General features: G+C 38.5%; 1 protein-coding gene across 2 annotated transcripts in view; it reads right to left on the bottom strand.

Moving 5' to 3' along the window:
• Positions 1-25,018, bottom strand: part of CD96 (CD96 molecule) — an 88,576-nt gene extending 63,558 nt beyond the window's left edge. For both annotated transcript variants that reach the window (XM_057697688.1, XM_057697687.1), the window contains exons 1-3: positions 24,920-25,018; positions 22,289-22,645; positions 10,142-10,266 (exon numbers count right to left, since the gene is read on the bottom strand). In XM_057697688.1, coding sequence (XP_057553671.1) covers positions 10,142-10,266; positions 22,289-22,645; positions 24,920-24,980 — 543 coding nt within the window. In that variant the 5' untranslated portion in view covers positions 24,981-25,018. The remainder of the gene's footprint in view (positions 1-10,141; positions 10,267-22,288; positions 22,646-24,919) is intronic.
• Positions 25,019-26,035: the final 1,017 nt, after the last annotated feature.

Genomic DNA, 26,035 nt, shown 5'->3' on the forward strand with positions numbered 1-26,035 from the left:
ACGATGTTGATTCTTCCAATCCAGGAACATGGTATGTCCCTCCATCTGTTTGTGTCATCTTTGATTTCTTTCATCAGTGTCTTAAAGTTTTCTGCATACAGGTCTTTTGCCTCCTTACGCAGGTTTATTCCTAGGTATTTTATTCTTTTTGTTGCAATGGTGAATGGGAGAATTTCCTTAATTTCTCTTTCTGCTCTTCCGTTGTTAGTGTATAGGAATGCAAGAGATTTCTGTGCATTAATTTGGTATCCTGCTACTTTACTAAACTCATCAATTAGTGCTAGCAGTTTTCTGGTAGAGTCTTTAGGCTTTTCTATATATAATATCATGTCATCTGCAAAGAGTGACAATTTTACTTCTTCTTTTCCAATTTGGATTCCTCTTATTTCTTTTTCTTCTCTGATTGTTGTGGCTAAAACTTCCAAAACTATGTTGAATAATAGTGGTGAGAGTGGACACCCTTGTCTTGTTCCTGTTCTTAGAGGGAATTCTTTCAGTTTTTCCCCATTGAGAACGATGTTAGCTTTTGGTTTCTCATATATGGCTTTTATTATGTTGAGGTAATTTCCTTCTATGCCCATTTTCTGGAGAGCTTTTATCATAAATGGATGTTGAACATTGTCAAAAGCTTTTTCTGCGTCTATTGAGATGATCATATGGTTTTTATCCTTCAAGTTGTTGATATGATGTATCACGTTGATTGATTTGCGTATATTGAAGCATCCTTGCATCCCAGGGATAAACCCCACTTGATCATGGTGTATGATTTTTTTAATGTGCTGTTGGAGTCTGTTAGCTAGTATTTTGTTGAGGATTTTTGCATCTATATGCATCAGTGATATTGGTCTGTAGTTTTTTTTTTTTTTGTGACATCTTTGCCTATGAAACAACGGACAAAGGATTAACCTCCAAAATATACAAGCAGCTCATGCAGCTGAATACCAAAAAAGCAAATAACCCAATCCACAAATGGGCAGAAGACCTAAATAGACATTTCTCCAAAGAAGACATACAGATGGCCAACACACACATGAAAAGATGCTCAACATCACTATTCATCAGAGAAATGCAAGTCAAAGCCACAATGTGGTATCATCTCACACCGATCAGAATGGCCATCATCACAAAATCTGGAAACAACAAGTGTTGGAGAGGGTGTGGAGAAAAGGGAACTCTCCTGCACTGTTGGTGGGACTGTAAGTTGGTACAGCCACTATGGAAAACAATTTGGAGGTTCCTTAAAAAACTACAAATAGAACTTCCATATGATCCAGTAATCCCACTACTGGGCATATACCCAAAGAAAACCATACTCCAAAAAGAAACTTGTACCATAATGTTTATTGCAGCACTATTTACAATAACCAGGGCATGGAAGCAACCTAAATGCCCATCAACAAATGAATGGATAAAGAAGATGTGGCATATATATACAATGGAATATTACTCAGCTATAAAAAGGGATGAGATGGAGCTATATGTAATGAGGTGGATAGAACTACACTCTGTCATACATAGTGAAGTAAGTCAGAAAGAGAAGGACAAATATTGTATGCTAACTCACATATACGGAATCTAAAACTGGTACTGATGAACTCAGTGACAAGAACAAGGACGCAGATACAGAGAATGGACTGGAGAACTCGAGGTATGGGAGGGGGCGGGGGGTGAAGGGGAAGCTGAGACGAAGTGAGAGAGTAGCACAGACATATATATACTACCAACTGTAAAATAGATAGTCAGTGGGAAGTTGTTGTATAACAAAGAGAGTCCAAGTCGAGGATGCCTTAGAGGACTGGGGTGGGGAGGGTGGGGGGGACTCGATGGGGGGGGAGTCAAGGAAGGGAGGGAATACGGGGATATGTGTATAAAAACAGATGATTGAACTTGGTGTACCCCCAAAAAAATAAAAAAAATAAAAAACAAACAAACAAAAAAAACAGATGATTGAACTTGGTGTACCCCCCAAAAAATTAAAAAAATAAAAATAACTCAGTATCTCGAACGGAGTTGCTCTGAACGCATTCTGATGCACAAGCTTCTTCTCTGGTGATTCTAACAGAGCTGCTCTGGGATAAGTCTCATACCAGGACCCTTTTTTTTAAAAGGTCCTCAGAGAAGCCAGGTCTGAGAACTCTTGGTCTAACTCCAAACAACAGATGAATCGTTATGGGCAGGAGTCGGGGGAAATGGAAGGAACTGAAAAGGAGAAGGGTGAACAGGAATGCATCAGATGGGGAAGACGTCATGAAATAATGAAAACAGAGGTCTGTGACTTGGAATCTCTAGTTTAAAAAATGAGACAGATTCTGGGTAGAAGAAAGGAAGCCGGGTGAGGGGGAGAACTCAAGTATGAGCTGGGAGCGGAACAGGAGGTGGAAACAGGAAGGCAGACTTCTTATATAGTTTATATAGGTATTTCCAGAATATAGTTAGTAGAAACTCTTATGTAAGACACAATGTTTTAGGTGAATATGGTGAAGACTGGCATCAGCTTTACCTACAGATACACAGAGAGTACTGCCTGCAGAGAATCACAGGCTTACTCCTGAAGCAAAGTACACACTTTTATACCCACACACAGAAGGACTTAAGCGTCTGTGCCGCTGCCTTCCTAACGAGGAAGGGTGCAGAAAATTAATGGGAGAGAACTTATGTTCTGGAGACAGGGACCCCAAAAGGAGCCCTGAGTATTGGGTGGTGACAGAAGAAAGAGGAAGGCATCTCACTCAGCGTCCGCTGTTCTGGAGGCTACTAATTAAGGAAGCGGGCTCCCCCTGCAGGTCCTCCAGCACAAACTACGCTTTACAGCTCTTGTTTTTTGCACAGGGACTGTTTTTGTGAGAATCTAGGAGTTCAGAATGCTTGATCTTTTAGTAAATGACTTGCCATTTGGAACACTTCCATCTGTCACTTTGCTGTGGAAGAAAGGCAGTCCGAGGCTGAGGTTGGAGATTGGTGAGAAAACTGCTTTTTCCTCTATCGTGTGTCTGGGGGTGACTGGCTAGGGTGGTTTAATTGATGGAGAAAGATATTTTAAAAATTGTGCATAGGTTTTTTTGTTCGTTTATTTTCTGGGGGCTTGACTGTCGTGGGGGGCGGGGAGAAGATTTGTTCCTTCGTTGGGAAAGGTAGATTCGGTTGCAAAGTATCCCTACAGCATCAGGAGATACTGAGAGACTCTAGAGTCTCCAGTTATAAAGGGGCAGAAGCAAGAATCTGCCTGTGAGCACCTGCCTTCATGGAGCAAATGGGAAGAGAGATGACAAAACGCAGGGAAACAATGAAATGTCTAGAGCTGGGAGATGGAGAGGCAACACTAATATTATGCTATGACCAATACTAAATTTTTATATTCTTATCAGTCAGAGCTTAAATCTATTTAGCACCTACTGTGTTTTAGGTACTGTGTCACGTTCTTCCAAGTCTTAGCTTGTTTACTCCTTATAACAGCCTGGAATAAACCAAGGTTTAGGTAACTTGCTCAAAGGTCACACAAAGAAGGTACTTAAGTCACAGCACCAAAAAACGGACAAATAAAGCCTCTGAGACAGCACATCTTAATAAAACCAAGCCATCACAAACCAAAATTTTCTGTGGATTATCTAGAATGAAAAATTTAAAAGAAATTCCAGGAAGCCAGAAGTCTTTATATAAATTGGAGATTTTAGAGGTGTGGACAATTTGCTGATTGAAAGGAACCTTTTATGATATATTGATCTACCTTCGGTGACAGGGGTCAGAGAACACACCTCAACTCCTCCTTGAGAAGAATGGTCCACAGGAAACAGACCGGGAGGGGATCTCACACGGAATCTTTGTTCTTGCCTGTTTTTCTTTTCTTCTTTTGATAATTTTTAAAATAGTAATATTTCTAAAACTTTGTGGGATTTTCATCTTGGTGGACACTTACATTTGAAGGAGGAATGTAGACTGAACTAGCTAATGTATATGACACACCTATGCAAGTCCTAACACTCAACAGATGTTCAGTTAATACTAAATCTCTGTCCTCCAGCCTCAACTGGATCAGCCTGCAGTGAATTCATGAGTATTTACTTTCTACTGGGTTAACCTGAAGAATTATGGAGAGTCCGAAAACGAACTTTTGAAAGATTAGTTTTTAATAAGCACTGAGCGTAGGTACTGTGCTAAGTTATTTAGCACCTCACAACCACACCGTGGGGCAGGTGCTATCATTATATAATAACTATAATTATCCCCTTTTGTGGATGACAGAACTAAAACTCAGGCTTGGCAACATATCCAAGGCTGTATAGAATTTTGAGATAAAAGGAAAAATGTGTGCCCCTATACGCACTTATCAAAATATCCTCCCATATTTTAACTCAGTGGGAAGTTAATAAAAACTCTACAGTTTAACATGTTGAGAAATGACTACATAATGCCCACATTGCTCAGTCTTTTCTCCTGCCCTTGTCGACCTTCATGCCCGCACCTGTGGGGGGCACGATGCCATGAAGACCCAGGAACCACAGACTGATTGGAAAATCCTGTTCTTTGAGCAGCACGGCAGGGTCTCAAAATAAACAACAGCCTGCCTGTATTTAAAAATTTGACATTTCTTTCATCATGAATTTTCCCTAAATTTTGATTTTTTAAAATATTTTATTAAGATATATACCTTGATTACTGATTTTGGGGGGCCACTCCCTTAAATTCTGCACCCAAGGTGAAGGCCCTACTCATTTCACCCTAATCCTAGCTCCTAGGTCCCACAGCTAGGAAATGGTAGAGCCAGGATTTGAAAGTAACAATTTCCCTCTAAAAGCCACGCCATTAATAACTGTGCTACACACAACCTCCCAAGAGTATTAGAACAGACAGTCCTTGACTTTTCTGCTGAGAGTCTATTTGAGGAAAAGAACAAATTCACAAGAAAAACAAATAGAAAATCAGGACCCACAGAAGAAAAATAAATGCATAATTAAATAATATACAGGAGTTGGATAAAATGATTAGCATGATGAGGGCTGGCTGGGTCATACTGAATTATGGAGAACTCCTCCTGAATGTCTCTTAATGACTTGACAAACCCTAAAATAATTTGCAGAGAGGTCCTATTTTAGTACTAGAATCAGAATTTTCAATGCAGAAAAGAGACTATGGTACTATTTGATTTAGTGAGGTGCCCTCATCTCTGGGTTCCATGTCAGAGCTGGCAGTGGTGGCCACAGCACAAGCAGGTGCTGAGTACACAGAGCCCATTCAATCAATGCTGTTAACTGCATCGATTGCTACTTCTTTATCTCCAAACTGCCTCCTATCTTCAATTTTCTCCGTTTATTCTCCATCCAGTCAGCGCTGTCAAAGCAGGCTGTTTGCGAAGCTCTCCACGTCCCTTTTATAGAAGTCCACGACAATATTTTTCCAATCATCACAACTGGTTGTCAACACTTTGTACGTTGGCTAGCACTTTATTTTTGATTACAGTGAAGACAGTTAGGGTCAGCTGCCATCAGGTAGAAGGTGACAGCTTTCTTTTCTGAATAGCTGGGCTTCTCATAGGCATGGAAAACCTATCTCTATGGTGCCATTTTGATTTTTTTTAACATATAAAACATTACAAATAATAAAGAAGAGACTATTGAAACATTTGTAGATAAAAATGTAAAGAAACATAAGCATCTAGGTTTCAGTTATATACCTTTATCACTAATATTGAACTGTTTGAATCTGATATGTTTCTCAATTTCTTTTCATGATTCTAAAGAGAAAAGTTATCCACCAAGTTTGGGAACAAATATTCCCTCAACACCTCCCCCACCCCCACTACCAATGTGTGCTCACAGGTCCCATGGTCTTGGTGTGATACATGTTTGTTGTTTGCTGGCTTTAATCATCCAGCTCAAAGCTTTTCCAGGTGCATTTAGTCAGAATCTAACTATTTTCCCTCTATGTTGCTTTTTTTTTTACACATTTTTATTAAAGTTGTAATTCATGGTAGGAAAGATGTTCAGTATAGTTTTGTACCCCTGCAGGACCTAGCACTTAAAACAGATTCACATATTTGTTAGACTGAATTGAAATTTATACTGTGGGAAATCAGGATGATAGTTGGGAATGAACACAGACTATTAGACTGTATTTAGAAGCTCCCAGAGTAAGCCTGCAGAATTCCCCTGATGACTGCATGCTTGGGCCCCAGGACATAAACTAGGAAAAATATCATTTGTCCTTTCTCTACCAATTGCATTCCACCTAAACACACACATTCTATGCCTTCTTCTACATCATCCCACCATGCACATGGACCCTCAGCTGACACCGAAGGTTAACCCTTTGTGTTTATTTAGTTACCTCTCATGCTAGATAAATGTTAGATACACAATTTGCACCAGATGCCTTTCTACTTCTGTGTAGTCGTGATCCTGGAATGCAATGTTTCCAAATGCAAAGGATCTGCTCCATGAACACATTTAACACAGCTTTAGCATGGGATCAGGGACACACAGCAAGTAATATTTTTATAATAACTGAGAATCCCAATAATAACATTTCTCATGAGGGTCATAACTGAATTAATTAGATTTTATAAATTCCACATATAGTGTTGGAAGACATTCGGGAACCTTTTTGATGTGGGCCGAGCGATGGGATTCTTGAGCAGTGGAGGAGCTGAGGGTGCGGGGCGTGGAGACTAATATCACCCTGTTTGGTCCTGAGGGATGGCTGGTTAGCCAAAGACGGGTAAGATTCCTCAGAGGAGGAACAACCTAAGACAGGCACAGCCGCAGAGGGGCCAACAGGGGTGGTGCATAGAACCTTCCTTATATCACCGTGTTTGGCCCTAGAGGATGACTGGTTAGCCAGAGACGGGTAAGATTCCTCAAGGGAGGAACAACCTAAGACAGGCACAGTCTCAGAGGGGCCAACAAGGGTGGGGCACAGACCCCCAATATCTGAGAGAGGTCTCCTGGCCCCAGGGCTGTTTTGCTCTCCACCCCCAGCTCAAATCCACACCTGCTCAACTCGGACCCAGGAAGTAAACAAAGATAATTGCCTCAGTCATGTGAGGCCTTTGATTGTTTATGAGTGTAACCTGAGAATGTAAGCCCACGAACTCAATAAAAGCAGCCTGGGATGAGTCAGCGGGGCTCTTGATCCGAGAGGTCTTGAGCCCCCCGGTCCCACTTTTCTCTTCAGTCTGTGTCTGTGTCTTCTTCAAGCTTGCGGCACCCGTCACTCGCCTCGAGTCGCCGAGCTGGTCTCGGCAATATAGGACACGGCTTTTGTTTTCCAGTGACCTAGATTAAACTAATTTCAGTTTGTCAAATTGTTCCCAGGGTTTAACGCAGCACTTGAAGTGGGAGCACTTTGCAGCTCTCCAGAGTTACTGAGCTCAGTGTAGCAGGTTTCTACCCTCCAGAGTTCATCTTCACCATCTCTACTTTTTAACCTTTTTCTAAAAGCCACGTTATATCATGTCTGTGAGAACAACTGGTTATCATTATGATTATTATTGCCAGTTTAACAAGAGACTAAAGAATTAAAATATGGATTGAGGGGATATTGATGTCCTCTGCAGACCTATAACAGTTATGACATAAAGAGCTGTAGTTTATTCCTTAATAATGGGAGTTTAGATGATTTCATCTCAGACTTGCTGAATCCCACTGTGCCAGCAGTGTGGAGTATGGATGTAAATCAAAGGAGCAAATAGATTTTGACATTTAAAAAGGGAATGCACAGCTGGAATTCAATCAGCACATTTGCCAATACAATATTCTCTTTGAAAAGAAGTTTCTTTCAAAAAGATTCCTCAAGTTGTCTCAATTATGATGCATTCTTTAAAGTGAGAGCATGGCTTGAAGTTCCAGTTAGAAGTTTAGGACTCACTCTCTCACTGTGTGACCTTAGGTACAATCTCTCCATCAGTTATTTATCCTAAATGTCTTGGCAGCATTCAAAGGTAATGTCTTTATAGCCTTCTTAGTCTCTTTGAAGAAAACTGTTAGAGGATGTCTTATCAGTTATCTGGTCACTGATACTTAATGAGCTGCTCAGTAACCAATCAGACAGCCAGCAGGAGGTTTAGTGATCCCTCATTTAAAGAGGCCAACGAATAGGACTGTGAGGAAAGAGGGCAAAGAGAAACAAAACAAATCCATGCAATTATTTATTAGATATTTACTGAGTGCCTATGTTCTAGGCATTACACTAGATGCTCGGGATTTTTGAAATGAGCAACGCAGCTTTACGTCCTGGAGAAACTCAGGGTCACAGAAAAGACACGAGCTGACTGAAAGCTTTAACATTTGCTTGGAAAAACAGATTAGACACCCTTCAGATAAGATAAGGACACTACAGATCAACTTACTAGCCAGCAAAAATCTCTACAGTAAAGCTTTGTTAAACTGTAGTCTTTTAAAATTTTTTTTTAATTTTTTATTATTTAAAATTTTTTATTTTATGTTGGAGTATTGTTGATTAACAAGATTGTGATAGTTTCAGGTGTACAGCAAAGTGATTCAGTTTATATATATATATATATATATACTCATATATATACATGTATCTATTCTTTTTCAAGTTCTTTTCTCATTTAGGTTATTACTGAAATATTGGGCACAGAGAACTCTGCTCAATATTCTGTAAACTTTAGTCTTATTTACTGCTATTAAACTTTACTATTCCCATTGATAGTGAACTTGTGATCATTAGAGTAGAAACTTTTTGCCCACTGGTGGAATATATTAATAATGTAAACAAGGTATAGATATGGCATTTGCATTACAGTAATGTTTAGTACAGCAGGTTTCCGCCTTCTTGAGAGCATCTCCACTTTCTAATTTTTTTTCTAAGAACAGGATGTCTCACATTTGTTAAGAACAATTGATTTACACTAAAGATGGGCATAATGTCAGACAGGAAGTCTTACATTTTAGAAACCAAGCCCTAAAAAGGGGGGGAAATGTGTTTTTTGACAGATGACAAAGAGACTTGTAGATTTTAGGACAATTTGAGAAAGTTATTTTTATAATATCTTTTGATCCTACTGACTATCCAAGAAATACCTAGACAGTAAAAAATTATCAGGTTTATTTTAAGGCCTCCTTGCAAGTCAATTATTTTGGATTTGGCACATCCTCAGAGAAACCTTTTTATATGAAGGGTCTAGTTTCCAAGACAGTCACAAGAATCTAACAAATTTGTAATGTGAACGATTAACCATGCAGTGGTATCAGCTGCTTTTTTCATGGACATCTACTAGCTCTGAAAGAATTTTTAAAGCTTGTGTTTACATTTTGATGAAGATCTGAAAAATTAATATAGTCATATTCTGACTCATCTAAATAAAAACCCTATCATGATGTGATTCTCGAAAATGTGTTTATGGTTATCTTTATAATTGTGTAAGACGTGTTATCAACTGATTTCACAGTAGTATTAGAGGTCTACTACAAACATATGTTTATATATATATATATATATACATATATATATATATATATATATTAGTTAATAGCTGGCTGTCATTTGCTTGGCTTGCCTTGGAAAATTTCTCATAAATATCCAGACTTCTGTTCTGCTTTGTTTTATTCTTTTAAGTCAGAAAACATGGCAACTGTGGGCCTGCCATTACTTGCGGCAATAACAGAGCTGGGCAGTGGCTGTTTCTGACTCAGATCCTGCTTCTCTCATGGACATTTTCTAGCATGTACATTTGATAAGCATTAGAGTTTGTGTTTCTCAATCTAAGCAATGTTGTATATTTCCAGGATGTAGTAGTAAGGGTTCTGGGAAGAGGTAGTCTACGCCTCTGCACATGTTGTGTGTAAACAAATATGTGCGAGTAGGGGCTTCTGCTGTATGTGGTTCCTCTCCGGGGCACCATCCACCTTTTTCTCTCTGTAATCATGGTTTAGTATGTAGCTTGAGATAGAAACTAACCTTTAGGAACTAATTTCTAGGTTACTGCATTCAAAGATCCGGGGGCTTGCTGAGTTGGAAGGAATCCTAGTGTCCTTCCTTCCCTCCCCGGTCACTCCCCAATCTTCCACATAATGCCTGCCTCTTATCCAGCATGTTTCCTTCCCTATTATTACTTGTTATTCATTTTTATTTCATTAATATTTAAAGATCACTGCAGTTATTCACTGAAAAGGGCAACACTTACCACCAACCATGCAAAGGTGAGCTCATATGAAATTTCTAAGGAGATATTTTGAAAGCATGGTATTTCCAGAGTCCGGTTTATCTCTATTTCTATTGTATGGTTGCTTCTCCATTCATCCTGTGTAACTGTAACAAAACATAAGATGTGAAAGACATGGATCTGTGATTGGTTTGTAAAGTGCTTTTAATTCAAGAAATGAGAACAATTTTAGGATAGATTCATCCATCCTCAGGGTACACCTATGAAGAGGACCCCACCTACAGTTCTCATTGTATAAATAGTAAAACAGAGTCACTGAGACGCACAGAGTTGTTTATCACTGAAAACTATAGGGAAACTACTCAGAGTTTGGCATGTTCCTCTGCTTTAACCCCAAATCGATGCTTTAGGTTTCAGATCACATTTCCTGGATCAGGTAGAATATAAACTGTTATAACCTAGCCTCTAATTGTCTTTTTAAAAATTTTAATAGACAATTTTTTTAGAGAATTTATAGGTTCATAGCAAAATGGAGTGGAAAGTACAGAGTTTCCATACACCCTCTACCCCCACCCATGCACAGCCTCCCCCATTAACACCCCTAACCACAGTGTTGCCTTCATTACAATGAACCGACATCAAACAGGTCATCACCCAAAGTCCACAGTTTATTTACATTAGGATTCACTCTTGGTACTGTACATTCCATGAATTTTGACAAATGTCTGACATGTGTCCACTACTGTAGTATCATATGGAATAGTTTCACTGCCCTAAAAATCTTCTGTGCTCTGCCTATTCATACCTTCCTCCCACCAAACTCCTCACATACATGGATCTTTTTACTGTTTTCATACCTAATCGTCTTTTTAGAGCTTATAAATATTTATCCAAAGAAGAAATGACATGGAAAAACACATAAGAAAACTCGAAGGAAGAATCGTTAATGAATTATTTTCATTTTTAAAGTGATATGAGATGAAGAGTTTTGTAGTCTCTCTTTTCGGGAAAGTTATATACATATATTTATGTATATATATAGTATACATTTGTGAGTAAACTATAGTAATATCAAAAAATAATTTATAAATGAAAACAATTCTATCATCCTAATATCCTGAAAATCTTATCTTTTTTTCTATATCTATACAAATCTTGTTTGTACGCATGTATTTTTTTCATACTTTGCAATTTTATTTACCAACAAATGTTACCTACATTTTTACTTAAAATGTTTTGCATGATTCTTAAGTTATTTGCGGTTGAAATTTTTAGAGGCTTTATGTCATATATACACACCATCATCTGTTTAGTAATTTTCAATTATTGAATCATGTGCTTTTTCAGTTTGGGTTTTTACCCAATTTAAACTACTACAACCTTTATAGCAAGGATCATCCTTAAACTAATAGCTTTCTTCTGACTGTTCAGCTATGTAAGATAAATTCCCATAAGTATAACTAATGGATCATGGTATGAACATTCTCATTATTATCAACAGTACATTTTTTTTAAAAATTGGAATATTTCGAATATTACCGCTAACCTTTAGAACTTTGTTGTGTTTCAAGCTCTCATCAATATCAGCTGTCCTCTTTCCTGATAACTCTCTCCTTCCCGCTTCCTTAATTGAAGCCAGGCCTTCCCACTGGGGCCCATCTTCTCTGCATTACTCTCAGATAGTTGTTGTTCATTTTCTTATACCCTTATTTCTTCAAGATCAGGATATGGGATCAGTGCCTTCTTTGCTCTCTATTGCTGTTTCCAAATATTATTCCAACCCCATAATTTAAAAAACAAAACAACAATAAAACTCTTGTCTTTTATGGTTAAAGGCTTTTAACTGTAACAGTACTTCCAAATGGAGTTACTTGTATATCACCACCAAATGTTTTTTGGCCATATTTGCATACCACCATTAATACTATTTAATTTTATTCTTGAGATTATTGTAATTGTTCTACTTACATCAGTTTAAACAGAGAGCGATCTAGGCACATATTTGTGTAGTTTATGAAATCCACTTGATACATTAATTCTATTTTAATGTGCATTACCCAAATACAGAAGTATTAAATTTTTGTAAAGTTTATCCAGATTCTGGGAAGTTGGCAATACAAGTGGCTTAACTTTTTGAATATCCCTGAAATTCCTAATGAAAACAGACTAACTAGAGTAGCAAAACTAATCACACATAAGCAATATCTATGGGAACATTAAATAACAATATATCACCATTAATAGGTGGGGACAAACCACTAGACCACTGTGATATCAGCAACTGTGCAAAAAGAAACAGCAAAGTCAGCTGGGCTTCTGATGGCCCTTAGAACTCCACCCCCGCCCATACACACAAAGCAAAACAAAACAAAACAAAACAGGCAATCACTGGAAGGCATACTAATTGGAGAATAGCAGCAGAAATGGAGAAAGAAATTTGAAGGCACCAAATTCGCAGAGTCTTCTAGGGGAAGAAAAAAAGGCTTGTCAGTGCTAGAGCAGAGGTGACTTTTCAGGCATATCCCATGCTGAGAAGAAACCTCTGGGAGTAGAATTCAAATGAAGCAGGACGGGCCCAACAGGAGAAAACAAAGAGGCAATTTAGATAAAAGTGAGAGATAGGAGGGAAGAAAGTACATCTCACAAAGTACAGTGGCATATACTTTACCTTGAAAATAACAGAAGAGAGAGCTCTAGAGAACTGAAGACTTTAGAAAAGATAGCCTGGCCCACTCCTCCACCATAAAAATCAAAATCCTTTTAACTTAAATATACTTAGATCGAGAAATAGAAAAGAAATGGGGTAGAATCACATAGAAGATACCAAAGGAAAAAAGAGAACACAGAACAAAGTAACGTTCCTACAATAATAACAGCATATTAGAAAGACATGGCTTGAAAATAAATAAAAACTATAGCCTAATTATTCACAACAAGCCAAAAGAAATAAAAAAAATAATATAAGCTATGAAAAATTTTAGAAAGACTGGTAAATGAGTCAACTGGAGAGAAGAAAGTTTATAAAAGATAAGTGAGAGAATTTAGGAAAGGGTTGGAAATAATAAGTTTTCAAAATCATTTCAGAAATGAAGAGCAACTTAGAACAAAATCAAGAACATATTAACACAAAAGCTAAGGCATTAAAAGAAATTTAAAAAATAGAAAAAGGGAAATTTCAAAATGAAATAAGTTAATAAATAATGAATTTTAAAAGAAAAAAGAGGTAAAAGGGATTCCAAGAAAGAGACAGGCAAAGAAGATAAAAAAGTATGTTTAATAGAAGATACTCAAGGAAATAAACAGACAGAAAAAATACTGAAAATCATAATTCGAGTACAATTTCTTAAAATAAAATGCCTAGAAAATACATATTAAAAGGTTACACTGCAAAAGTAGGAAAATAGTCTCAGAGTGGACATTAAGCATATTCTTATAAAAGTATTAAACAAAGTCAGTTCTGGGGAAAGAAAATTAAATTGTTACTAACTTTTGGACAGCAATTCTTTTACGTCAGAAAATAATATAGTAACATATTTAATACACTCAAGGAAAGAAAATATGAGTTAAGGATATTGTATTCAGTCTTTAATATGAAGACTATAAAAAACTTGTTAGAGGCATGCAAGAACTCAGGGAATATTGCCCGATGAGCATTTCCTGAGGATTCTCCAATAGAATATACTTCAAACACGTTTACATAAAGGCTAGGGTAAATGTTGAATATATATTTACCTTTAGCACAAAGAATAAATAATTGTTATAAGAGAGTAGTAATGAATATGTATTTTTAAATAAAGATACAATATAAGTATCAAAAACAGTGTTGAGGGGGGTATTGAGGGACTCCTCGTTTAGGGGGCATGAAGAGGTCAGCGAAAAAAAGATATGTATAAAACTGAGCCAATGTGTTAAAAAAAATCACCATTTTCAGGGCCCTGGAAATTGACCAAAGACAAACATTTAATTGAGAAGCATTTCTTCTTGAAAAACCACCAGGGCTTCAGTAAGAACAGCAGGAGTCTTTAGCCTGCTCGCTTAGGAATCCTTCCAACCCCTGTCCCAACTAGGTGGTGAGAAAGGTAGTTTCACCACCTTAGAGCTGCCTACAAAACCCATCAACTTTTCTTCCAAAAGGGGCAGACTTAAATTAGGTCTGAGCATGAAAATCCTTCACTGCGTCAGCTAACAGGGACCAACTTGGTAGGAAACAGAAAAACTGATGCTTGGTTAGCCTGGGTTTGCAGTCCCATTTGTGGTGGGTGGCGGACCAGATAGACAGTTAACATGGAGATTCTAGAAATCAGAGAGTCATAAAATAGCTGACATAAATTCTCTACATATCCCAGGCTGATAGGGAAAATACACACATCAGTGGGAGGCACCTGAGAGAGCCGAGTGAAAAGTTAAAGCCACGGGAGGTATTACTGCTGCAACTTTGAATGCACGCCCTAACCCCATCCCCCATAGACACCTATGTGTAGAGGGTGGAAGTCTATTGGGCTTGAGGTATTTGAGCACAATTTTTGCCAAATTCATGTGTGGACCAACAAAGGGGCTTTCCCAATGCAGGCACAACTCCTCGGAAGCCAAGCTAAAGACGTAAGAATAATAGTGAAAAACTGAGCAGAGCTATCAATGGTCACACACTGCAAAGGAGACAGATTTTGCAATTTAAATATGGGTAAGTTACTAAAATCTTAAAAAATCCACAGAATCTAGAGTTGTCACATTACAGGGTTTTTTGGGTTGGCTGTTTTTTGTTTTTTGTAATGTTTAGCTTTCAATTGAAAATGATGACATAGGAAGGAAAAAGGAAAGTGTGATCCATACTCAAGAAAAAAGCAGTTCAGGGACTTTCCTGGTGGCACAGTGGTTAAACCGTCGGCCAATGCTGGGGACACAGGTTTGATCCCTGGGCTGGGAAGACCCCACATGCTGCGGAGCAACTAAGCCCATGTGCCACAACTACTGAGCCTATGCTCTGGAGCCTGCGAGCCACAACTATTGAGCCTGCGTGCCACAACTACTGAAGCCCCTGCACCTATAGCCCGTGCTCCACAACAAGAGAAGCCATCGCAATGAGAAGCCCACGCACCACAACAAAGAGTAGCCCCCGCTCACCACAACTAGAGAAAGTCTGCGCACAGCAATGAAGACCCAACATAGCCAATAAATAAATAAATACATACATAAATAAATAAATTTATTTTTTAAAAAAAGAAAAAAGCAGTTCATTGAAACTGACTCTGAATAGACCCTACATTGGATTTAACAGACTTCAAAGCAGCTATTAAAAGTATGTTCAAAGGATTAAAGCAATATATGATGACGAGTCAATGCATAGGGAATTTTAGTGACGATAAAATGAACCAGATGGTTATTTTAGAGATGAAAAGTCAATAATAAAAATAAAAAATTCAGTGGGGATTCTCAACAGTCGATTTGGGATGGCAGAAGAAAAAAATCAGTATATCTGAATAATGATTAATATAAATTATCTAATCCGAAGAGCAGAGAGAATGAGGACTGAAAGAAAATGAAGAGTTTCAGAGCCATACAGGACAATGCCAAGTGTCCTAACATATACGTAATTAGAGGCATAGAAGGAGAGATGAAACAGAGGGGGACAGAACAAATATGTGAAGAAACAAAGGCCGAAAACTTCATATGTGATTTTTTAAAAATTTCCCCAAATTAATCTACACATTCAAGAACTTTAAAACCTAAATAAGATAAATACAAAGAAACACCCACCTAAGCATGTCATAATCAAACTGCTGAAAGCCAAAATGAAGAGAAAATTATAAAAGCAGTGATTGACATCAGTAAGGAAAAAGCCCCAAACTTATCACATGCAGGGACCAATAACAGAATTAATGGCTTATGTCTCACTGGAAACAATGGAGATCAGAAGACAGACTCAAAATACTGAAAGAAAAAACAGTCCACTAAGAATTCTACACTCTGTGAAAATATCGTTCAAAAGGAAAAATGAAAAAAAGAAAAATCAGAATCCATGGCAAGTAGATCTGTTTTAAATGAAATTCTAAAGTTAAGTCCTTCAGGCTGAAAGGAAATGACACCAGATAGTAAATTCACTCCATGAGATGGAATGAAGAGCGTAGGAAATGGTAAATACATGGTGCAACATAAAAGATTTTATATATTTTTTCTTTTTTCTTCTCAATTTCTTTAAGAACATGAAATTCTTTAAACTGTTAATCATAGCATGGTTCTGTTGGGTCTGTTACATGAGATTTTTCAAATGGCTGTTTTTTGGTCTATTTTTTCTCTTTTTGCCCACAACTTACTCCAGCACATCCCTTCCTTTTGTTATTATTGTCAATAATAACATAATATATATTCTTTACATATGTAATACATATAGTAAACTTCATTTATGGAAACAATAGAAACCTTGGAGTTATCCAACAAGGATATTAAAATAACTTTTTAACATATTCAGGAATAGAGAAAAAGGTGAAAGTAAATGAAAAGATGAACAATTTCATCAAAGAATTAAAAATCTATCCAAAACAATAACTTAAAAATATAATATCAGAAATTAAGAATGAATTTGATGAGATCAAAAACTTATTGGATATGAAGAAAAATTAAGATTTGTGAATTGGAAAATAGGTCAATAGAACATTTCTAAACTGAACCACAGAAAGGAAAAAATTATAGGACATAAAGAAAAAAAGTATTAGAAATAATAAAAATATATTTAGGTACAATTTTTTAACACTAGAAATCTAACATCACAAATTTAAATGCTAATTGAAAAAAACAGGCAAGTGTTAGAAGTAACATGAGTGAATTTCCATATAATCTGAGACTGGGGAAAACTTTTCTTAACTATGACGCAAATTTAGAATCAATAAGGAAAAAGAGTGATAGATTTCATTTCATAAAAGTAAGAATTCTGCTGCATTGGAAACAGTATCATGAGAAAGTATGGATAGACGACAAACTGAGAAAATATTCACAATTTGTATCACAAAGGGTTAACAGATTTTATATGTGGGACATTCTTAGCCTAATAAGGATACTAATGAATTAAAACTTATTAATATGTTTAAATTCACATAAATTCTTGATACTTAAATACTTATTTGTCACCTAAGAATGCTAATGAACCAACACATTTTTAAAACTGGTAAATAAAGGGAAAGAATTGAGTGCCTATTCTGTTTTTCTAATACAAATTGAAACTCTCATAAATAATTAGTTCATGAGAGGAAGTTCCTTTTTATAAGACTACTTCAGCTGATAAATGAAGGAATGATAGAGTTAGAACATCACTATTTGGCAGCCCATGACGAATGACTGGATCTAGGCAACACCCATCAGTGGCTGTTAACATTACACAACCAGACATTATGTAGCTCTGATGTAACTACACAACATCATGTGTGAAGTACTCTTGCCAGAAAATAAAAATAAAAATAAATGCAATCACTGTTGATGGGAATGTAAATTGATACAGCCACTATGGAGAACAGTATGGAAGTTCCTTGAAAAACTAAAAATAGAATTACCATATGACACAGCAACCCCACTGCTGGGCATATACCCAGAGAAAACCATAATCCAAAAAGAAACGTACCACAAGGTTCATTGCAGCACTATTTACAATAGCTAGGACATGGAAGCAACCTAAATGCCCATCAACAGATGAATGGATAAAGAAGATGTAGCGCATATATACAATGGAATACTACTTAGCCATAAAAAGGAATGAAATTGAGTTATTTGTGGTCAGGTGGATGGACCTAGAGTCTGTCATACAGAGCAAAGTAAGCTAGAAAGAGAAAACCAAACACTGTATGCTAACTCATATATATGGAATCATTCAAAAGACACATGCACTCCAATGTTCATTGCAGCACTATTTACAATAGCCAGGACATGGAAGCAACCTAAATGTCCATCAATAGATGAATGGATCAAAAAGATGTGGTACATATATACCATGGAATATTACTCAGCTGTAAAAAGCAATGAAACTGGGACATTTGTAGAGACATGGATGGACCTGGAGACTGTTATACAGAGTGAAGTGAGTCAGAAAGAGAAAAACAAATACCGTATATTAACACATATGTGCGGACTATAGAAAAATGGTACAAATCAACCGGTTTGCAAGGCGCAAATAGAGACACAGATGTAGAGAACAAACATATGGACACCAAGTGGGGAAAGCGGGGAGGGTTGTGGGGGAATGAATTGGGAGATTGGGATATCAAACTGTACACTCTAAATATATGCAGTTTATTGTATGTTAACTGTATCTCAAAGTTCTAAAAAAAAATTAAAAAATAAAACCAAAAAAAAAATGTGATCAAATCTGTATACCTAACTAAAAGGTGAAAGAGGAACATGGAGATGCCATGAGATGTAAAAGCAAAATTCAGGCTGTGGGTAATTCTATAGAACACATAATCAAATTTGCTCAACAAACACACTGGAAAAGAAAAATAAGAAATGTAGGACAGCATTCAGATTAAAAGGGAACAGATTGGTCTGAGGCATGGGGTGGGGAGTGTGTAAAATGGGTGAAGGTGGTCAAAAGGTACAAACTTCCAGTTATAAGACAGATAAATTCTGGGGATGTAATGTACAGCATGGTAACTGAAGTTAAAAATACTGTTATCATAAAGAAAAAAATTGTAGGTATGTGAGATGATGGACGTTAACTGAACTTACTGTGGTGATCATTTCACAATATATACATATATCAAATCATGTTGTACACCTAAAACAAATACAATGTTATATGTCAATTATATCATTGACATAGGAAAAATGGTCAAAGAACAAACTATGCCTTTAGACAGGGTAACAGCATGTAGTTAGACTGAGATTATCAAGATCATATTATCAAGATTATTCCATTCTATTACCAGTACTATTACTCTGTTACTATAGTCGATACTACTTCCATTACCACATCTCCTCCTCCTTCTACTACCATTCCTATTTCTAACAACAACATTAACAGCCTCCAAGAATTCTGTTGGAATCTGGGGAATTAAAGACACATTGTACTTTTTGTAACTAATCCTAAGAACTACACATTTCAAACACATTAGAGTCTTAGAGCCTGAAGCACTGGTGGATCCGGTAGCATCAAATGAAGGAAACCTGGATTACAATAACCCAAGGCTTGACTCAGAGAACTGCGTTTCCTGGAATAACTCAAAAGCTAGCCTAAAAGCAAACGCTGTCGAGTGAAAATGAAAAAAGAAGCCAATGCCAAACTGTGTGTTACATTTCTACCCTCATCCACAGCCTCAGAGCACCAGCTCACACAAAGGAACGAAGTCAAGTGAACAGAGAAGAGTCCCTTCTCGGCCAGGTGCTCCAGGAACGTGGGGACAGGATTTAGACGCACTGTTTTGTGAGCAGACAAGGAGAAGAATGACTTCGCAGACCACAGAACGGAAAAGAAAGAGGTTCCAACCACCTCTGGTCCCTCAGCATTTTCACATTTAGATTTTTATACACCACTCCCATTTGCATTTGTTTATGTACTGCACATACTTGCACTCATGTGTGCTTTGCTTACCTAACCAGCCTGTAAACTTGAAGACTTCCCGGGCATGTAAGAGGGAAAAGGAACAAGTGAGAGGAGAAGTGAGTGAAGATCAAAAGTATAAAGACAGATGATTGAACTTGGTGTACCCCCCAAAAAATAAATAAATAAATAAATAAAATTAAAAAAAAAAAAGAATAAAGGGGACAAAGATGTCACTGGGGGGATCTGACAGGGCTTTTGAGTGACAGCTGCCCCATCAAAGTTTCTGCTCCTTAGCTTTATACCAGGCTTACATCTTTGATCACTCCATGGCGAAAGATTTTTTTCCTTTCTGTTTCTTTCTTTTCTATTTTGCTCCCTTTGTACCCAAATACACATACCAGAACCATTTCTCTAACATCGAGCCCATTTTTGTTTTTCTGTCAGGTCCAGCTGATCAACAGCAAAGTTACAATCAGAAGATGGGGAAACTGACCACCACAAAGCATGTATACTTGGCTTTTGCCTCCCCAGTGATCTGCAGTTTTCAGTAGCTACAACGCTGCCCTTTATTTTAAGAAATACACTTTCCCTCCACGGCCACAGCACTCTCCTTTCTGAACGACACGGTACCTCCTTCTCCACTGCTGTCTTATGTCGAGCACTCCCACCTCCTATTTCCTAGAGCTCACATCCATGTTGTCAGTTCTCCATGGAATAAACATTAGGTCCTCACACATGCTGTAGCGTAGTTCACAGTTTTAGGAGGAAGGTACGAAACTCTGTCTAAAGCCAGGGTCAGTGCGTACTTGTACTAATGTCTGGCAAATGTTCTGCCAGGTTCCATATTGGGCAAATATAAAAAGAGAGGGAGGAGGACTCATTTTTAATAAGAACTGAGAAAGACAGTGCACTTATTATTATTATTACTATTCATAATGAGAACTACCCTTTACCAAACTCTTACTCTTTGGCAGGAACTATGCTAAGTGCTTTACACAGATTATCTCATCTAATCATCAAAATAGTGGTACCTGTGAAGGAGGTCCTATTAATTATCTGTATTTGTTATATCAGGAAGCAAAAACTTAGGGACTTAGAGTAACTTGGCAAAGATGAAATACACAGTGAATGACAGAGCCAACATTCAAATCCAGGCCACCTGATTCTAAGATAAGTGTATGTAGGTAGACACTGTTCTCTCTGGGTCTCCTCATTTCTCTTCACTCGACCCCACCACCCCAATCCATCCCCAAATGAAGTGTTTTTCCCTGGAAAACAGCAATGGGAATGGGGCATTGTTCAGGTAGAGGTACAGGGGGTCCTGCTCTATAGCTGGACTGTCCAACACTATGGTCTTATCTCTTGATGAAAAGTGGAGTGTTGTGGTTTTTTCTTATACCACCAGGTCACTTTGCCCCTGAGTTAAAAACACTCCATTTCCAGTGCATTTTCCATTTGTTGGCTTTCGTTTTCATCTTTTCCATTAGTACAAATGGAGCTCCTTTACTTTAGGACCAACTAATTTAGGGTAGGTATTATTATCATCATTTTCCAGATGGGTTCTGAGAATGTACATGCCAGGCCCCGGGTGAAACTCATTTCTAGCCAGAAAGGAGCTAGAACTTTAACCTAGGATTCCTGTCTCTAAAGCAAGTATGAGTGAACACTACACATTCGGCAGCCTCCTTGGTACCTTTCCCTGCTTTATACTAAATACATGCAAAGCCACTTTGATCAATTCCCCCACAAACCCACTCTGATTCCTTAGCCTCCCATCACAGTGAATGCCACCGCCACTCAGGTGTGCCTGCCAGACACATGCGTGTTTTCTCTCTCCTTCACTCATCCTGCCATGGTTCTAGACCCACTCTGTTACCAAGTCCTACCTGTTTAATGCCCAAAGCATCAAGGGTGTCACCTTCTTTCTATATCTCCCCAAACTACCGCTCTTGTCTCCTCTGGGCTACTGGGATTTTCCCCTAACTTGTCTCCACCTTTTCCTTCTTGTCCGCCTTCACTTCATTCTCATACTGAAGCCAGCATCATCTTTTTATAACACAAATTCAGTCGGGCTATAAATGTCATGCCACCCTTTGGTTGAAAATACTTCCATGTCTTCCCAAGGCTCTTAGATAAAAATCCAAAACCTCGAACATCGGTGACTAGATTCAGCATAACCTATCTGGTCCTCACCACATCTCCCACCTCATCCCTTAATTCCTGCATCACAGTCCCATTGGCATTCCCCCATTTCCTCACACACTGCACAGCCTTTCACATCAGCTATTCCCTGTCTCTGGATCACTCACAAACGTACCACCTCCCAAATGGTGTTAATATCCACTCGGTCTTCAGACCTCAGCTCAGGTGTTGCTTTCTTAGAGTCAATTTTCCTGGCTTCTCTCATACGCTCTCACAAAATCACTATAGTCTTTGTCGCTTATCACTATTGCAATTTTACATCTATTCGTGGCATTATTTGGTCAATTTCTGTCTTCATTTCCAGGCAGTACCTCTTTCTACTCAACCTTGCTGTACGTAGCACCATGCCTGGCACACGGTTGGCTCCGAATACATACTTGCGGAACGGATGAAGCTGAATGCACGTATGTGCTTCCTTCCCCCTCCCAGTCATCCTTACTTACCATCTGTCTGAATCTGTAGGTTGTAGGTTTTCATCTGAATGCCCTCTGGATACAGAGTGAAGCTACACTCGTACTTTCCAGCGAGCGAGGAGGACATGTTCCTTAAGTGCAGTGTCCACTTTGACACATTCCCAGGAGCTTCTCTGAAAGTCACCAGTGACTCACAGGGACTCCCGCTGGCACAGTACAGGCCATACTGGGGATGATAAAGTGCAATCAGGTCCAACTTCTCAGACACCTTGGACCACTGCATCTGCACCAAGAAGCCCTTCTTCCGTGTTTGGCAGGTCAGGTTAACATCAGAGCCAGGCAAAGCGTAAATGTCTACTTCTGCATTGGATGTTTCTTCCAATATTCCTAAAAAGGAAGGATGTGAGCCGTGAGTTTGCATGATTCACATAGAGAGACTCCATGAGAAACCTTGGTTACTTGGGTGAAGGGAGGGAGCAGCTGGAACTTTCCTCCCTGGCTGCCGTAGGAGTCAGAGCTTGCATCTAATTCAGATAGAGAAGCATAAGACTCAATGCAAATGAGGAGGCATTTGCTTAAAGACACTAGAGGAAATTATTGACTTTTGAATATCTATCTCTTTGTCCATCAGTCTGTTCAAAAAATAATTTGTCTCTAAATACCTGTGAAAAAATTAAGCCTATCTAAAGATTGAAGCCCACTAGCAAATTTATTATGACAACTATTCTTGCAATGAATATAATTGGCTTTTTTGTTTAAGAATCAACAGCATATAACACACAAATATGATTTTCTGAAACCGAAAAATGACTAATGTGCATATAACAGTTTTTAAAAATACATGTTTACAAGAGGCTTTTACATAGGTTATCTTGTTTAATCTTCCACACACACCAAAGAGTGACGTTGTTAACACTGTTTATCAAAGAGGAAACTGAGGCACAGAGAGATTAAGTGATTTACTTAAAGTCACACCTCAGCAAAAGAATATGAATTCTGTTGTCTTGAGTCTGTGCTCTTTCCATAACCTTCATTACCTCCAAGCTGCCTTCCAAATTGGTTGAGAAGAGTAAAAATCTGACATTCAGTATCAGAGGATCAAAACGGCCATCATTTCCATGTAGTTAGGGTTCCCAAGGAAAGGAGGGAAAGACAGAGGTAGAGGTTTCCGTTAAAGATAAACCATTGGTGAGCATCATCTATAGCAACACTGAGATACTAGACGTAAAAGAAGATTCCCTCCCATCAGCTCTCTGACCAAATGGTACAGGACACTTAAAACATGTTAAGCATTGAGCCTCTGACATGCCTCCAGTAGTGTAGGTCTCAGTTTTAGAATTAACATGGAATACTGTTACAGGATGATATATTATTGTGACGAGTACCACGGAAGCTCACAAAGGAAAAAGATAAAAATATGACAAGCGACTGAGAAAAAACCAGGCTCTGAAAGGTATTTGACAAATGGAAATTACTACACTTTTATGGATGCAAAAGTGTGGGTAGGCAAAGGTTAGTGCAGTTTAACGTAGCTCCCTGTGAGCTCGCCTTTGCCTGATAATATACCGCTGATCCTATCTACAGCATTATGTGCCAACGTCTCCTTTGATTTAGAGACTCTCCTCAAAATTTTCATAGCTATATCTGAAAAGCACAATTAATTCTTTTTTTAAAATTAGTTTATTTTTTTATCAGCTGCATCGGGTCTTCCTTGCCGTGTGGGGGCTTTCTCTAGTTGCAAGAGCAGGGGCTACTCTTCGTTGCGGTGCAGGGGCTTCCCACTGTGGTGCCTTCTCTTGTTCCGGAGCGTGGGCTCTAGGTGCACGGGCTTCAGTAGTTGTGGCACACGGGCTCAGTAGTTGTGGCTCGTGGGGTCTAGAGTGCAGGCTCAGCAGTTGTGGTGCACGGGCTTAGTTGCTCCACAGCCTGCGGGATCTTCCCAGACCAGGGCTCGAACCCGTGTCCCCTGCATTGGCAGGCGGATTCTTAATCACTGCACCACCAGGGAAGTCCCAGCACAGTTAATTCTTAAGACATTCAGGCTCACTGTAATACCCTCATGCTACGGACTGCAGAACAAATCTTTCCTCCTGCTATTTTAAACAGGCCCTTTAGGGACTGGTCCCCGCTGTCATAAGGAGCCTACTTTGCCTTCCAGGTCTATACCTACACACGCCTCATTAAAATTCAACATATGTTCAACTCCCAAAGATCTTAGTATTTAGAGAAGAAATGCTTGTTATATCCAAAAGAGAAAGTATATGAGAGAGAGAAAAAGTTGAGCCAGGAGCTCTGAGGCTTTGTGATTTTTTTAGTATTCCGGAGTTGTTCTGATGACCATTTGGAGAGCATTTCATTTTCAAGAAGCACAGCTTTCCAGTTACTCCAGAGGTCCTCTTAGGAAGAAGATGGGTGAAAATGTCTCAGAGCAGTGGCACAAACCACCCATTCCTTTCTTGTTTTTAGTGCTCATTCATAATCATTTCTAGACTCTAACATCTCTCGGAGAGCTGCCACTTAAATACATAACTGAAAACCTTAATAACAATCTGTCTTTGGTGATCAATTTCGGCAGCAGTCACAAGGCATTTTAAATGAACAGAGGCCCCATTCCCCCCTAAAGCAGCCGATTTGACGAGAAAGGACAACCAGAAGCCTTACCCCTGACAAGATGTATCTGGATGATGGAATAGACAGCACAGTATGTCCATTTTTTCTCCATCGTCTCCTGAAGGCCTCACGCCAGCATTTCCATAACGATCACAGAAGTCAATAGATGCCTTTAACTAAGCAAACTCCAGCCACCCTATTTGTGCTGAAAAAAACCCCACATCTACCACACGCCTGTGTCTGTTTATCACTTGGCAAGACCCCAGGAAATGAAACGTAGACAGGAAAGTAATGTGGTTCAGAGCTAAGTATAACCTTCAACAGAGCACTGTTGAAATTGTTCTCTGAAATCTTGTGTATCACCTTCATTAAAAGCATTTTCAGTATCCAAAGATTCTCTCCTTCAGGAACTCTGTGTCAGTCAAGCTGCTTCTAAAATCCAAACAAAGGAAATCAAGCAGAGCACTTCGTAATGTGCTTTTTATACAGTTCTTTTCAAGAGCACAAAGTCATTTAACAAATGTGAGCTCAGTGTCTTTCATAATAGTTTTTCTGTTCAGTTTTAAAATATATTTTCTTTCCAGCATGCTTTAGGGTGAAAGAACAAAGAATTAACACATTTAATTTTAATAAAATCTGAAAAGTAACAGAGGGTAGCTCCAGCTAAGAAATGGAATTTTAATGGCTCCCTTCTTGCAGGGAAACCCACATTCCTGGAGGGGAGGAAGTGAGGGCTCCTTTTCCACTCCGTGTCTCGGATGGGCTGGTGGTCAGGTAGGGAACTCTCCCCTCTCTGCTGGAGGGAGGTCTGTTTTGATGATGCCAGAAAAGCATGTCTGTGCCTCAGCAAAAACCATGTAGAGTAAGACAGAAACAGTCAGAAGCTAAAGACAGAGAATCTCCCACCTCAGCTGGCTACCAGGCCTGTTACATCCACCCACTTACTTCCATTTACAGAGAACTGAGACTGGATCTCAGGGAAGTGACTCCTTGGTAAAAATGTCTGGTTATTCACAGAGAGACATGATGATTGTTCCCTGCCAGATACAACTGTACTGGTTTTCTAGCTTGGAGTAAAATAGGCTGTCGCTACCTCTCAGCATTAGGAAAAGAAACGTTAATCTGGAACTACAGCATACATTTAATGAACGAAGAATAAAAATGAAT

Source organism: Hippopotamus amphibius, chromosome 10 (assembly GCF_030028045.1).
Source record: "Hippopotamus amphibius kiboko isolate mHipAmp2 chromosome 10, mHipAmp2.hap2, whole genome shotgun sequence".
NCBI lineage: Eukaryota > Metazoa > Chordata > Mammalia > Artiodactyla > Hippopotamidae > Hippopotamus > Hippopotamus amphibius.